Source organism: Thamnophis sirtalis, unplaced genomic scaffold (assembly GCF_051295495.1).
Source record: "Thamnophis sirtalis isolate CommonGarterSnake01/CBP01778 unplaced genomic scaffold, rThaSir2_p1.2 scaffold_13, whole genome shotgun sequence".
NCBI lineage: Eukaryota > Metazoa > Chordata > Lepidosauria > Squamata > Natricidae > Thamnophis > Thamnophis sirtalis.
The window spans coordinates 30469332-30485282 of NW_028261393.1; the positions used below are offsets into that span (position 1 = coordinate 30469332).

Below are 15951 nucleotides of genomic sequence, written 5' to 3' on the forward strand. Positions count from 1 at the left end.
GAATGGTCCAGAGGAAGGCAACAAGAAATAGCAGGATTGCAGGAAGGAAACTAAAAGTTGGGAAAGGATTGAGCTGAAAATCCTGGGAAGTTACCTTCTGCTGAATGAGGCCCCCGTCTGGTTTTCTGTGAGAGATTGGGAGGAGGCCAGGAAGTCAACACAGGCCCAAATAATCAAAAGGCAGCACCAGCTTTGGTAGCAAGAAGCTCCCCTTTATGATCTTACTTCTTACTTCTAAGAACTTCCACAGCTCAAAATACGATGCATTTCCCTCCTTTTTTAAAATCTTTCTTGCCTTCTTTAAGAAAGAGGATTCATGGATAAATCCTCTCATTTTGCAGGCACTTTATAACCAGTATATCCATTTTAAAGAAACAGAAATCCCAAGAAAACAGTTAGAAAAAAGAAGCATTGAAGAGTTATACAAATTGCTGGAGGTAAGAGACTTGCATAGATGTATTGAGATGTCTTAAAAAAAGGACTGCAAATGACCACCTTGGCTTGACTGGTGGCGCAGAATTTCAGTTCTGCATTCCCTTAAATCTGGCACATGAGTGAGAGTTACAGGTAAGCCCTGACTTCAGCTCCCCATCCCTAGTGAAGTTTTATAGCATGAACCAAGTCTCTCTTCTAACTCTTCATAGTGCTAAATGTGGGGGGCCAGCAGTTTCCCTGGGAAGACCATTGGGGTGTGTGTGTGAAAGATTATGGAAGATGGTGGATCAGGCCCTTTTCCTGCCCCAAGTAGGCTTCTGCCAAATCCTGTGGTCACAATCACACCTCTCTCTCTAGGCCTGATCTCTGGCAGCTGCTCCTTAGTTGTTTCCTGTGGAAATGACTGAAATTTAGCTCAAACTCAGCTCAGTGAATTTACACCGTGTCTGCTGTGCCTTAAGTTATTTAAGACTTTCTAAATGTTGTCCAAACAGTATTTGGTTGTTGCAGAGGAGAATCTCCTGGAAGGCAATTCTCATTTGCTGCACCTCAACCTAGACAAAAGAATGAATCGTTTGGGTCTCAAAGCCCAGGAGAGGACCTCTTTGTACAGGGTGTGTTCTGTGGTCAGGCTCAGGAGAAACGGCTCCTCCTCCTCTGTTGTCTGAATCTAGGTCTGGATTGAATTTGGACGCCTGAAGCTGCCGCAGGGCTACCATCCCAACGACGTAGAGGAAGAGTGGGGAAAGCTGATCATAGAGATGCTGGAGCGTGAGAAGCTTCTACGACCAGCTGTGGAAAGGTGACCCCTGTGCTGGGCAGTGTGAGGGATGGGAAAATTTCTTCTCTGTGTTGCCTCTGTGAGGTTTAGACTCTATAAAGATAAATATCCCTTCTTTTACTTAGAAAAAGAAGTGACTCATCCATTCTCTTTGAAATAGTGACTGAGGTTTATTTTGCAGACTGGAGCTGCTGCTGCAGAGAGCAAACAAGATTCAGAATGGGACCCTCAGCTGTGAGGAAAAACTCACCTTGGCAAGGAACACACTGCAGGCAGTAAGTCTCTGCTCTTTGGCCTCCCTCCCACACAACCGCTGTGAGTGGTCTCACCTTTGGTCTCTGGGGGCCATAAGCCTTTGAAGCAGTCCCCCATGCTCTTGGACTGTCAGGCATTCCACAATCTGTAGCTTGAAGTTGCTTTGTCTGCCTGCAGTTGCTTCCTGCTGGTAGGATCTTGGTGAAGTTTCTCTTGCTCCATCTTTGGCCTCTGTGCTTTCCCTTAGGCTTCCCTCATTGATATGTTGCTTCTTGCTCTTTTCCCTTCCGTCTTCTGGTTACCTCCTCCCACTTCCTCTTTCCTCTTGTTTCACTGTCTCCCCTTTTCCACTTTCCTCTCTTGCCTTTATCAAGCACAATGGTTAGAATGCAGTACTGCAAGCTAACTCAGTGCTCACTCCAGGAGTTTCTGACTGGCTCAAGGTGGACTCGGCCTTCCATCCTTCCAAGGTGGGTAAAATGAGGACCCAGATTGTTGGGGGCCATAGGGCTGGCTCTGTATACCACTTAGAGAGGGCTGTCAAGCACGGTGAAGCGGTATATAAGTCTAGGTGCTATTGTTACTGCAACCTTTTTTGCTACATGTGCCAAAATGCTCTGGTCTTTGACACTGTTACATACTGACAGACAGTATGGTAGTTTCCACCAAGGTCCTCTGATCTGGCGGGAAAATACTCAAAGATGATTGGCCGAGAGGTCTGACAGCTCCCTATAAAAGGGCTGCTGCCAGACAGAGACTTTGCTGGATTGAATATAGTGTTCCTTAATAAAGAGCTGTTGTTACTGTTAGCCTGAGTCTGCTTCATCCATTAACCCGATATAACAGACATCCTTCAGGAAAGCAAACCTGAACCACACTGAACTCCCGGCTGACACTTTTTTTTAGGATCAATTCCCTTTTCATGACTGTACAGTTCCTCTGCCAGAGGTTTTGGGCATCTTCCTCAAAGTGCATCACAGAAAGAGAATCTCCTTAAGAACCTTAAATTATCTCTTGCCAGGAGGAAGCCCAATTGGAGTCGGGCCAGCCAGTGCAGTATGAATCCGATGTCATCATGTACCTCCAGGAGTGTGAGGGACTCCTCCGACAGCTGCAGATGGATGTTCAGATACTCCGGGATGAGAACTATTACCAGGTGGAGGAGCTGGTCTTCAAGTGAGTGATGTTTGTGGGCATTTAGAAAGGAGCGTTTAAGAGCACGTAAGACAGTTGCGAAATAAAGTTGCATTTCAAGCCTGGGGAAAGGATGGCTCCTCCGTCTTCCCAAGGACGGCTGGTCTTGGTCCAGTTGGAGGACCGTGTAATGGTTGGATATGCCCTGTGACTTTCCATCTGACTGATTCAGTGATTGAATTTATACTGCACTGCACTCTCACAAGAATCGATCTCACACAAGTACAAATGTTGTTATATCTGCACCCCAATAAAGCCCCAAAATAATAAGCACACAAACTAAGACATGTCTGGTCACGTGATGCTTCAATTTACAATCATGACTTATAACCATAATTCTGGGCTTGATTATGATCATAAGTTAAGGACTTTTTCATGTTTTAATCTGTTATATTTTAATAATTAGTATTTTTATGTATAGTTGTTTTGTTGATTGTTGTATGCTACCCAGAGAGAGTTTTTATGAGATGGATGGTCATATAAATGGGATAAATAAATAAAGGGTCAGGAAGTTTCCAGCACTGTGTTTGCAGTTATGTATGCGTGTGATTCTCTGCCAACCTTGCCTTTCAATCGGTCAATCAGAATAGAGCTGGAAGAGACCTTGGAGGTCTTCTAGTCCAACCCTCAAGACCTTATACTATTTCAGACAAGTTGCTGTCTAGTTTTTTCTTAAAAACTTCCAGTGTTTGAGCACACACGATTTCTGAAGGCCAGCTGTTCCACTGGTTAATTGTCCTCACTGTTAGGAAGTTTCTTCTTAATTCCAGGTTGCTTCTCTCTCTGATTTGTTCAATATGTTTTTGTCTCCAGTCCTTTAATCATCTTAGTTGCTCTTCTCTCCACTTTTTCCAAAGTCTCAAAATCTTTTTTGTAATGTAGTAAATAAAACTGGATGCATTATTCCATGTGGGGATTTACTAAGGCTTTATAAAGCGGTACTAATACTTTACGTGATTTGATTCTATGCCTCTGTTTATACAACCAAGGATTGCATTAGCTTGTTTGGTGGCTGTTGCACAAGCTGACTCATGTTTAAGTGATTGTCTACTAGGACTCCAAGGTCCCTCTCACAGTGACTGTTTTTTGAGCCAGGTTTTGCCTAATCTGTTTTTTTACCTTTGGTTTTTCCTGCCCTTGCTTTTCTCCACATTGAATTACATTTTGTTGGATAGGGCCCATTGTTCAAGTCTGTGAAGAACTTTTTGGATCCTGAGATTGTCTTATGGGCTATTCCTGCCAGCTTAGTATCATCCACAAATTTGATGAGTTCTTCCTCTATTCCCTCATCTAAGTCATTTATGAAGATATTGAAGAGTATTGGGTCTAAGATGGAACCTTGTGGTACCCCACTGCTTACTTCCCTCCATGTAGATGTAGCACCATTAAGGACTACTAGTTGAGTACAGTTTGTCAGCCATACAAATCCATCTGGTGGTTATGTTGTCTATCTTGCCTGACTCTCTCCCAGGATTGTGCGGCTTCAAGATGAATTGGTAACTTTGAGGCTGGAGTGTACCAATCTTTACCGGAAAGGTCACTTCTCCTCCCCCTCCTCCTTGGACTTGGCACAGCCTTCCTCCTTGAGCACTAGACACTTGAAGACGGAACCTTTGCTGAAAGGAACGATTGCCCCTCCTGCCTCTACCTCCTGGATTCGGAAGCCAATGCCTCGTGTGGAGTTAGTAGCCATTTCATCCTCTGAAGACGAGGGCAACCTCCGCTTTGTGTATGAGCTGCTCTCTTGGGTGGAAGAGATACAGGTGCGTTGCATGGTGGGAAGGAAAGAAGGACATCAGGTGATGGGTCTGGTGGTGTGTTCAGATAAAGTGTTGAACTAGGTCATTTCCGAACCCAGGTACCTCAAATGGGCTAACTCTCAGAATGCATCCAAAATCCGGAACCCATGACCCCCCCCCCTGAACTGAAATTAGCACGTTTTATAAAACTTGATATGACATAATATGAAATGTCATATTTCCTGTGGTCAAGTCTTGATATTTGACTGTGCTATGCAGTACTACAACATGGGTTACTTTCAAGGTAGATGCATCTCTGAATCTTTAAGAGCTTTTCCAGGACATTAAAAGCTCTGCTGTTGTTGTAAGCATTGAAGATTCTGGTGTCAACACCTCTTCATTGAGTAATTAGGAAAGAAGACCACGAGACTCCATTGATAGAAATCAAATGTACTTTTACTAATTATAAATTATTAGAAGCGTAGCAAAGCGAAGACTGATTATTTAGGCGTGAAAGCGAGAGATATATAAAATAACCCATTCCCCACCCCTTGGCATCCCAGTTGCAGTCCAATCATAATTCTCCCAAGTGTCAGGTGCGAGATAACTTCGAAAGGCATCACCGAGATGGAATGTCGGTGCCGTTGGCCTTGGCGGGAACCTCCTCCGCATGCGCAGTCCGACAGGCAGCAGAACTCCAGAATCTTCCTCCAGCACAATTAGTAAACCCCTCCCAAATACCATGCCCCCCTCCCCGTTTCAATGGCAGCAGCAAAGCAGAGACTGACATCTGGTAAAAACTGTCTCTGAAACGATGACCCAAAGGGTCCCAGGTTGTCGTATTGCTCTTGAAAGTAATCCGACTTGGTACACAACACAAGTAGGCCAGTTTGTCTTGAAAAACATTATTTGGCCTATTTATTGTAAAAGTTAGGCAAATTTGGAAAAGATTTCTACTGATTTTATCTTGCCAAATGTTGTAAATGTAAATAGTTAAGACTTTTTTTAGTTTTAAAAATCAATTGGAAAAGGACAGTAGAGTAGAAAGAAGCATTTTTGATCAGCAGAACCCTCTGGGGATGACCTGGGGATCCTTTTTCCCTGCCTTGACTGGTGGCTCCTTTTGATGGCCTTTCAGATGAAGCTGGAGCGATCCGAATGGGGGAATGACTTGCCCAGTGTGGAAGCCCAGCTGGAGGTTCAGCGCCAGGTCCACAGTAGCGTCGAAGGGATAGGCTCCAGCGTGAAGGAGGCCAGGATGTACGAGGTGAGCAGACCCACTGGGGCTCATTTGACCCTCTTCAAGATGGCTTCGAGGACCCTGGGAGGCAAAGTGGGACTATGTTTACCTTGTTTTTAGAGCTGGGTTGATTTTCTCTAGAACATGCTAACTTTTTTCTTGGTCTATAACTATTCACCTCATCTAATCATCATCTTATTCCTCCGGGTAGCATTGATAGCCAATGCAACAACTTCAAAATATATTTATCACAAGGAGGAGGAGCCAACGTCGCAACACACAACGTGCGGTCTCGATAATCCGAGACCGCCGTTGACACTTTTGCCACTGGACAGTCCAGTTGGACCTAAACTGTCCCGTAGAGACGGTGAACAGAAGACAAAGCCTTGCTCATCTCAGGGACATCGCAAAGTCCCTGATTGACCCAAGGGAAGTGCTTCAAGCCAGCGGCAAACAGGTAGCCCCCAGGCTGATGAAGTAGGAGATGGCTCTGGAAGGAAGAAAGTGAAAGTGAGTCCATTGGGTGAAGGTGTTTTTTCTATTTTGAGAAAGATTGCCCAAAGAAACTTTAAAAAAAAAGATCAATTAGTCCTTTAAGTAAAAGAATAAAGCGGCGAATTTAATTCTTATTGCACTGCCTTGGAAAGTTCTTGTTTTTTCTTGTAACCACATTTTGTGGATTGAAGTGACCGTAACGTTTCCTGTTTCTCCGCTTGAAGTGAATGAATTGATTTTTTCCCCCCTCTATTTTTTGTCACCTTATTTTTTGGCTTGAATTAAAATACTCTTTTTTATTTTAACTATCTCCTCCTACCAGTTGTTATTAAAGTCCACCAAAGACAATTAAAGATTTTTGTTTTCCATAAGCTTGAGACAAGTATGAAAAAGTGGAATCTGCCATTCGGAAGTCAGAGCCTGGTGTTCTTTTTTTGAAACAATGTATCCTTTGTTCATTCCTCTTTGATCTTATTTTGTAACTGAAGGGTTTGCAACTTGCTTACAAAATCTGATAAAGAGCCAAGGGCATGAATTGTTTTTTGCAGGTGCTTTTGGAAAATATTTTGGCAAGGGAAGGAAAAGGAAAAGAAAAAGAACCCTTCTTTTTTGAAGAGTACAAAAGGACTTGTGCTTAAGTCAATTTTATACACACACACACACACACACACACACACACACACACACACACACACAAAAGAGGCTTGGAAGGCTAGAGTGGCAGTGGCTATCAGACTCCTTTTTTCTTTTTCCTTCATCTTTTTTTTGGGGGGGGGGAAATGGATCAATATGCAGATGAGGAAACCTTAAAATTTTGAAATATCCTGACTGGAATTCAAAATATTTTGGAAGGATTTGGGAGATTTGAGAAGAAGTTGGATAGACTATTGTTTCTCACAGCAAAATATGATGAGGTTGGAGCCCCAAAAATTAAAGAAGAGAATGAAAATATAGAGCAGTGGTAGTCAACCTTTTTCTACCTACCGTCCACTAATGGATCTTTCTTGATGGAAAAATTTCCTTACCGCCCACCAGTTTTTGCGCAAGTGTGGAACATGAGCATATTTCTTTTTTTCAGACATGGGTTCTACATTTGTTTCACAATTTAACAACTACTTTTACTTTTACGTTTTGATCTGCACTCCACACAGTGCTTTTTTCCCTCCTCTTTTCCCTTTTATTACAAACACCCAAAACAATGCTGTATTAGGTGCCAATTTTTATTATTAAGTGTCACCATCAAAACAAAATTCCTTTTCCTGCCTTCTTCTTCTTTACCTTTCTTATAGTATTTCACTATATCAAGGATCTCTTTTTCCCTTTTTTATTTTTTCCTTCTTCCATTACTTATTTCTTTCTTTTATTTTATAAGATAACAAAATTTATTTAAAATTTAATTTATGAGCCAGACTAAACACTGCTTACTCTCCTCTTTTATTTTATCCCCTTTTCTCTATTATTCTTCCCTTTTTTTGTTAATTTTTTTAAATCTTTTCCTTTTTATCTCCTTTTTTTTACCTTCCTTAGGGCAATGTACAAAAGTAAGGCCGAGCCAGTTAGCCCACTTATTATTATTAGCCAACAAGTCTCTCCTACCTATAACTTTTCTTTCTCCTATTTTGCAACTGCTCTGTTGGGCTTCTGCCTGTCTCTGCTATCCCCTCCTCCCCTTCCCACGTATTTGCTTCTCCTATTTTGCAACTGCTCTGTCCGGCTTCTGGCTGTCCCCTCCCCCCTTTCCCCTTCACATGTGTTTGCTTCTCCTATTTTGCAACTGCTCTTTTCGGATTCTGGCTGTCTCTGCTATCCCCTCCTCCCCTTCCCCTTCCCACGTGTTTGCTTCTCCTATTTTGCAACTGCTCTTTTCAGATTCTGGCTGTCTCTGCTATCCCCTCCTCCCCTTCCCCTTCCCACGTGTTTGCTTCTCCTATTTTGCAACTGCACTTGCTCAAAAGGAGGTTTTAACCTCCGAAGTCCCTACCACCCACCTGGAATCCTGAAACGCCCACTAGTGGGCGATATGGACCAGGTTGACGACCCACGATATAGAAGATAAAGACAAGATAATAGATGAACTTTTTAATGGAGCAAATATGGGTGAAAGTGGAAAGAAGGGAATTTGACAGTTTGGAGCTTTATCCCAGATTTCAAGATACAGGAGGGAAAAAAAAGGGTGATAATGATAGAGTTAAGAAGAGAAACCTTTTCAGAAATAAGCCAGACAACCAAAGACAAGCTAATTTTAATAACAATTCCAGGGCAACGAGACTATTTGAGAGATCTTTTAAGCAATAAAGTGCGGAGAGAAGTTTATAAAAACTTTATAAAGGAGCTGAAAAGAGAATTGACACAACTGGCAAGAGAGATAAAATTGTTTTGCCACTGGAAAGATACAGGTTGATAATGAAAGTTGATGATAAATAGTTAATCTTTGGTGATTAATAAGTAGGAATTTCAGTATTTTGTAGATTGTTTTAGATTGTTATTAAATGTCTATTTGTTAACATATAATTAACTACGACAACAATAATGAAATGATAACCTTAACTAGTAAAGTAACTTGGTTATAAATTGTAAATTGGGACTTGGTGAAAAGACCTATACATTTTATTAATAAATTCTTGTTTAGATCTTGCTATAAAGGTATAATTTTCTTTGGGGCTAATGAGAGGAGAGGTGATATAAATAGTAAATAATTTTAGTTAACTACAATAATAACAAGGAAATGTTAATGGATAATGTTTAATGATATATACATGTGTTGTATTGGTAAATGGCAGTGAATGCCAGTAGGTGGTTGTGTCTTTGAATTCAAATGATTTCAGATAAAAGCACGTTTAAATAATTGTAGTTAAATGAGAATTCTGATACATTGATAGTAAAACATTTAAAATGTACAATATGAATGAAGTATATGTAATGATTGTGGAAGAAACACACGAAATGTTTTTGTAACCAATCGTCACGCTTTCTACAAGATGTAATGAAGGATGATTCTTTTTTGTGTTCTTTGTTTAATTAAAACAATAAAATACTTTTCATATATATATATATATATATATATATATATATATATATATATATATATATATATATATATATATATATATATATATATAATATATTGTATATCATCAGCACAAATACAACATATATATATATGTGTGTGTGTGTGTGTGTGTGTGTGTGTGTGTGTGTGTGTAGGTCTCTAGTTATTTGGGTTTTCTCCCGCGTAAAATTGGAGATGTCTTGGCGACGTTTCGACGAAGTCTCATTCGTCATCTTCAGGCTACTTCAGGCTTGGTGCTTCCAGAAGCAATGTGAGATCTCGGCTGTTTCTTCCTTTTAACTGCCAGTGGGGGTTTGAACTGATTGGGTGGGAGCTTGGCTGTGTCCTGATTGGGTGGAGGTGTGTCCTGATTGAGTGGAGGTGTGTTCTGATTGTTTGGGGGTTTGTGTTTCATGTAAGGATAGGAGGGGTTTAAAGAGGCTAATTGTGCATTTGCAGTCTGGCTTCTGGTCCTCGGTCGTGCCTCCTCATCAGTTTGTGTTTTTGTCTGTTTTCTTTGTGGATGTTTGGTGGTGATATTCTGTGTGGCTCTTGTGAGTATGGGCCTGGTGTCATTCATCATGTTCGTGACTCGTTTATCAATAAGGGCAGGCTTCCAAATGGCTGGCAGGCGGGAGGTATCGTCCCGCCTGTTCATGCTGTGTGGGCGTTTTTCTATTTCAATGGCTTCTCTGATTATTCGGTTGTTGAAATGTTCAGCCTTGGCGATAGTTTTAGTCTTATTAAAGCCTTAAAGCCACAGGACATAAAATTGATTTTAATAAGACTAAAACTATCGCCAAGGAGAAAACCCGAATAGCTAGAGACCTACATACTAACACCCGCAAAAACCTCAGAAAACATACATACATACATACATACATACATACATACATACATACATATTATATATAGTGTCACAACCCCTGGTAAGCCCCAATTATGGGAGGAAGCTAACTGCTTCCATCATCTGTCAATCGGCTCGTCACAAGAGTCCATCACGACAGAAACCCAATATTTTTACTGTTGCCTTTGTTACATTTGTGTTGTATTTGTGCTGATAAATAAATAAAGGGAGACTAGTATAGATCTAAATAGCTTGAAATAGATCTATACTAGTCTCCCTTTATTTATTTATCAGCACAAATACAACACACACGGATATATATATGTCTCTTGTGACGAGCCGAAGACAGATATATATATATATATATATATATATATATATATATATATATATATATATATATATATATATATATATATATATATATATATATATATATATATATATATATATATATATATATATATATGTCACAACCCCTGGTATGCCCAAATATGGGAGGAAGGTCACACTTCCACTCTCTGTCTTCGGCTCGTCACAAGAGACCATCCAGACAGAAACCCAATATTTTTTACTGTTGCCTTTTTTGTTACATTTGTTATATTTATGCTATTTATGCTAATAAAGTCTCCCTTTATTTATTTCTCAGCACAAATAAAAAAACAAACAAACACACACACACACACACACACACACACACACACACACACACACAATATATATATAAAGTCACAACACAACCCCTGGTATGCCCAAACATGGGAGGAAGTCAACTGCTTCCATTCTCTGTCCATCAGAGACCATCCAGACAGAAACCCAATATTTTTACTGTTGCCTTTGTTACATTTGTGTTGTATTTGTGCTGATAAATAAATAAAGGGAGACTAGTATAGATCTAAATAGCTTGAAATAGATCTATAGTAGTCTCCCTTTATTTATTTATCAGCACAAATACAACACACACACACACAAACACACACACACATATATATATATACACACACACACATACATACATACATATACATATACATATACATATACATATACATATACATATACACATACATACACACACACACACACACACACACACACACACACACACAGTGGGGCAAAAAAGTATTTAGTCAGCCACCAATTGTGCAAGTTCTCCCACTTACAAAGATGAGAGAGGCCTGTAATTGACATCATAGGTAAACCTCAACTATGAGAGACAAAATGTGAAAACAAATCCAGACAATCACATTGTCTGATTTGGAAAGAAGTTTTTTTTTGCAAATTATGGTGGAAAATAAGTATTTGATCAATTTCAAAAGTTCATCTCAATACTTTGTTATATATCCTTTGTTGGCAATGACAGAGGTCAAACGTCTGTAAGTCTTCACAAGGTTGTCACACACTGTTGCTGGGGCTGTCGCTGGGCAACATGGACTTTCAACTCCCTCCAAAGGTTTTCTATGGGGTTGAGATCTGGAGACTGGCTAGGCCACTCCAGGACCTTGAAATGTTTCTTACGAAGCCACTCCTTCGTTGCCCGGGCGCTGTGTTTGGGTTCATTGTCCTGCTGAAAGATCCAGCCACGTTTCATCTTCAATGCCCTTGCTGATGGAAGGAGGTTTGTACTCAAAATCTCACGATACATGGCCCCATTCATTCTTTCCTGTACACGGATCAGTCGTCCTGGTCCCTTTGCAGAGAAACAGCCCCAAAGCATGATGTTGCCACCCCCGTGCTTCACAGTAAGTATGGTGTTCTTTGGATGCAATTCAGCATTCTCTCTCCTCCAAACACGACGAGTTGTGTTTCTACCAAACAGTTCTACTTTTGTTTCATCTGACCATATGACATTCTCCTAATCCTCTTCTGGATCATCCAAATGCTCTCTAGCAAACTTCAGATGGGCCCGGACATGTAGTGGCTTAAGCAAGGGGACACATCTGGCACTGTAGGATCTGAGTCACTGGCGGCGTAGCGTGTTACTGATGGTAGCCTTTGTTACATTGGTCCCAGCTCTCTGTAGGTCATTCACTAGGTCCCCCGTGTGGTTCTGGGATTTTTGCTCACTGTTCTTGTGATCATTTTGACCCCACCGGGTGAGATCTTGCGTGGAGCCCCAGATCGAGGGAGATTATCAGTGGTCTTGTATGTCTTCCAGTTTCTACTTATTGCTCCCACAGTTGATTTCTTCACACCAAGCTGCTTACCCATTGCAGATTCAGTCTTCCCAGCCTGGTGCAGGTCTACAATTTTGTTTCTGGTGTCCTTCGACAGCTCTTTGGTCTTCACCATAGTGGAGTTTGGAGTGTGACTGTTTGAGGTTGTGAATAGGCGTCTTTTATACTGCTAACAAGTTCAAACAGGTACCATTAATACAGGTAATGAGTGGAGGACAGAGGAGCCTCTTAAAGAAGACGTTACAGGTCTGTGAGAGCCAGTAATCTTGCTTGTTTGTAGCTGACCAAATACTTATTTTCCACCATAATTTGCAAATAAATTCTTTCCAAATCAGACAATGTGATTGTCTGGATTTGTTTTCTCATTTGGTCTCTTATGGTTGAGGTCTACCTATGATGTCAATCAATTACAGGCCTCTCTCATCTTTTTAAGTGGAAGAACTTGCACAATTGATGGCTGACTAAATACTTTTTTGCCCCACTGTATATATTTATCACTAAGCCTTTCATTAGGAGGCTCCAAAGCGAACCCAAAAGGTTTTTGTAGTCCGCCTCTCCATCTTACAGCAGGTCCTCTGAGTAGGCGAGCCTAGTGGTAGGGCCACCATTATATCACTTTTGTGTCCCTCTGTTATCAGGCAAATGTCCAAAGTACCTGGCCTTTTTCCATGTCTGTTTAATGTTCTTTTTGATGGCATCTTTGAAATTAGTCCATCATCAAACTAATTTCTGATCTGATCTCTAAGTTCTCTCTCTTAAGCATTTGACTTTCTATTGCTTGCTGCATAACTTTCTGCTTCTGAGTTCTATTCTATGCTTTATTCTGAATTTACCTTATTTTTCAGATTATGATGAATTCTCCACCACCACCACCCAAAAAAGTGGGTGGAAATGTCTGTGTGTCTTATAGAGTAAATATGGGCCTGTTTTTGGCCTCCCAAACCTCCCACAGGTCTCGCTTTTGCCTCTACGGCCTCCAGAAGCACTCTGCAGGCTAAAAATGGGCCTGTTTTTGGCCTCCAGAGGCCTCCATGGGTCTTGTTTTTGCCCTCCCCATCATTGGGGAGACTGAAAACAGGACGCAAGGTAAGTTTGAGAGGCCAAAAATGGGCAAGTTTTTGGCCTGCAGAATGCTTCTGGATGCCAGGGAGGACAAAAACGGGACCCATGGAGGCCAAAAACTATTTGTTGTCTTGTTTTCCTTCTCTAAACCTAGGTGCGTCTTATAGTCTGGTGCGTTTTATAGTCTGAAAAATATGGTACTTATATAAATAATGCAGGTCTGTTTACAGGAATATATGAGGTTTTTTTGCTTAGCCTTTGATCTCTGTGTGGCCAAAAGCTACCCTCCCCAAAGATTGAGGGCAGTGGGGAACTAAAGTCATTCATTTGTGTTTAAATGTATTTGAAACAAAATGTACCTAATGTGATTACTGTCTAATCCTAAATTTAGCCATTTTCCCCTTCTGTCACATTATATATTTTGAAACGGTGGAGGCATTGAAGGCCTCTGAGGGCCAGGCTCTTAGGAAGCAGTCTCTGCTTCTTTGGCATTGATAACTCAGCTCTTTGATTCGGCAGGTGAGGCAGGTTCCGCTAGCATCACCCAAAGTCTGTTTTTCCACAAGACTCGTTCTCTGTAAGAGGGAATGGCCCTACTCCAGAACCAGCTGGACCTTTCCCCCTCCAAAGTAACCTGCTGAGTTACTGACTGGGTTTGTCCAATAATCTAGACTCAAATGAGGTGTGTTGGTTTCTGGTTCCACATGTAGTGGGAACTCAGCCACTCTTTGCATGTGGAAAGGAAGAATGAGAAGGAGTAGGAAGGCTTTCTAGTCGATTCTGCCACCTTTGAGCTGGAGAAAGAGACCATGCATTAACAGGCAAGTCTGCTACCTGGCTGGCCTTTACTCTGGGTCCTTCTCTCAGGGACAGAGAAGACCCAAAGCAGCTGGGACTTTTCCTGAAAGAAAGAATCAAGAAAAGAAAATAGTTGGCTTTTTCATAGTGCAAATTGGTCTCTACAGCAGGGAAGGATTATTATTTTCCCTTTTCTGAACCTCATGGGGGTCACAGAATCATCGCAGAGTGACTTCCAGATTGAATAGTACCACAACACTGGGCTGATTAAAAGCAATTTGTGAGTTTGCTTATTTCTTTACGAACTCTGAAAGGTGGGTGCTTAATGCCCACCTCAATGCTCAAGTACAACTTGAGTATTTAAGAAGGCAAAAATAAAAAGCAACCCATATTGCTGAAAATGACTGGTTTTGATGGCTGATCCTGAAGGAAATTTTGAGTTCTGCAAAAATTGGTCTAAGGGCTGCACATGGGCTGACGGTTGCCTACTTCTGCCCTAATTGGATTTGAACTGCACTGTCTATTAAATTGCGTCGAGTCCATAGTGTGTAATTTGAAAAGAAGAGGGAAGGAAGAATTTCAAAGAAGCCATCATGTCTAGCATGAGCATTTCCAACTATTGTAGTATTATTTTTAATCAGCCCTTTTTGTCCTCTTTTCCATTTAGGGTAAAATGTCTTCAAATTTCCGTGCTAGCTACACTGAAACCCTGGGGAAACTGGAGACGCAGTACTGCAAACTGATGGTGAGTATCTTTGGCAGATTTCTTTCCAGGGCCAAAAGGATGTCTGAAGATGTTTTGCAAATTCCTAAACTTTTTGAAGCCCTAACAGAAGTGCCAGTGCCAATAGAGGAGAATCTCTGTAGCTCAAGGTTGAGCTATGGGGATTCTGGATGATGTTGCATGGCTGGGAAATAGCGGAGCTCCGCCGGGCTCCGTAAAATGCAGTCAGCAACTGCTTGCTGGGAGACCCTATGAGGTTAATCCTCCCTGGAGAGGAGGTGAAGAAAGGAAAGGGGCTTCTTCAAGGAAACCACAATTTCCTCATTGATCCAAAGAAAGTTCTCCTGAACAGCAGCAGGGACGACGTCCATTTTTGGTCAGTCACAAGCTTTGACAACTGGGACATTAAGCTCTTATGCTGGAGCAGTGTATGAATAGAGCAGTGAAACTGGGTGAGAAAATTTCCAACTGTTACCTTAGAGAATTAACCTAAGTTAAAAGTTCCAAAAATGATCTCTAAATGTTAAAAAAATGGCGATTGGATTTATGGAGAAAGATTAAAGATTAAAAATAAAGAGGAAGATTAAAGATTCAGAAGTAAAAGAAAAGGATGATTTAAAACACAGAAAGCCTGGAAACAACATTGTGAAAAGTGTCTATTGGGAGAAATTGTTTTTTTTTTTTTACTCTAAAATTTCCACGAAGTTTTTTAAATTTCTACCTCTCCTGATTGGATGACAATCAACTGTTTCTGATTTTTGCACTGTGGAACCCTGGAATTGGGAGCAGGGGAGCCATCTACTGGATGAAGAAGATTACTGCAATGTGTAAAATTCAAAAGAAAGTGGTGAGAGAATTAAACAACATCTGGAAAGCTACTTGACCCTGACTTTTATTATGATCAACAAGATGTAAAAAAAAATTGGAAAATATAGTTTTCAAGGACTATAAATTCAGGGGATTTAGAGATATAATCTTGGGACTGATTAAATCTTATTAGCAACTGGTTTTATTGGTATTTATAGAAAGTTGAGATATTGAAAATGTGGTGGAACACTGAACGATAGATTGGGAAAATAGCATAATATCGACTGATACATAAAATAATATATTATAATTATATTGAGTATATTAAGGTTAGAAGTTGGTAGATAA

The 15951-nt window shown here is 40.8% G+C and overlaps 1 protein-coding gene across 17 annotated transcripts in view; it reads left to right on the plus strand.

Annotated features, from left to right (window-relative positions):
- Positions 1-15951, plus strand: part of MACF1 (microtubule actin crosslinking factor 1) — a 362565-nt gene that overhangs the window by 151954 nt on the left and 194660 nt on the right. For all 17 annotated transcript variants that reach the window (XM_087728267.1, XM_087728270.1, XM_087728280.1 and 14 more), the window contains exons 10-16: positions 342-437; positions 1110-1237; positions 1398-1491; positions 2493-2647; positions 4137-4428; positions 5543-5671; positions 14740-14817. In XM_087728267.1, coding sequence (XP_087584393.1) covers positions 342-437; positions 1110-1237; positions 1398-1491; positions 2493-2647; positions 4137-4428; positions 5543-5671; positions 14740-14817 — 972 coding nt within the window. The remainder of the gene's footprint in view (positions 1-341; positions 438-1109; positions 1238-1397; positions 1492-2492; positions 2648-4136; positions 4429-5542; positions 5672-14739; positions 14818-15951) is intronic.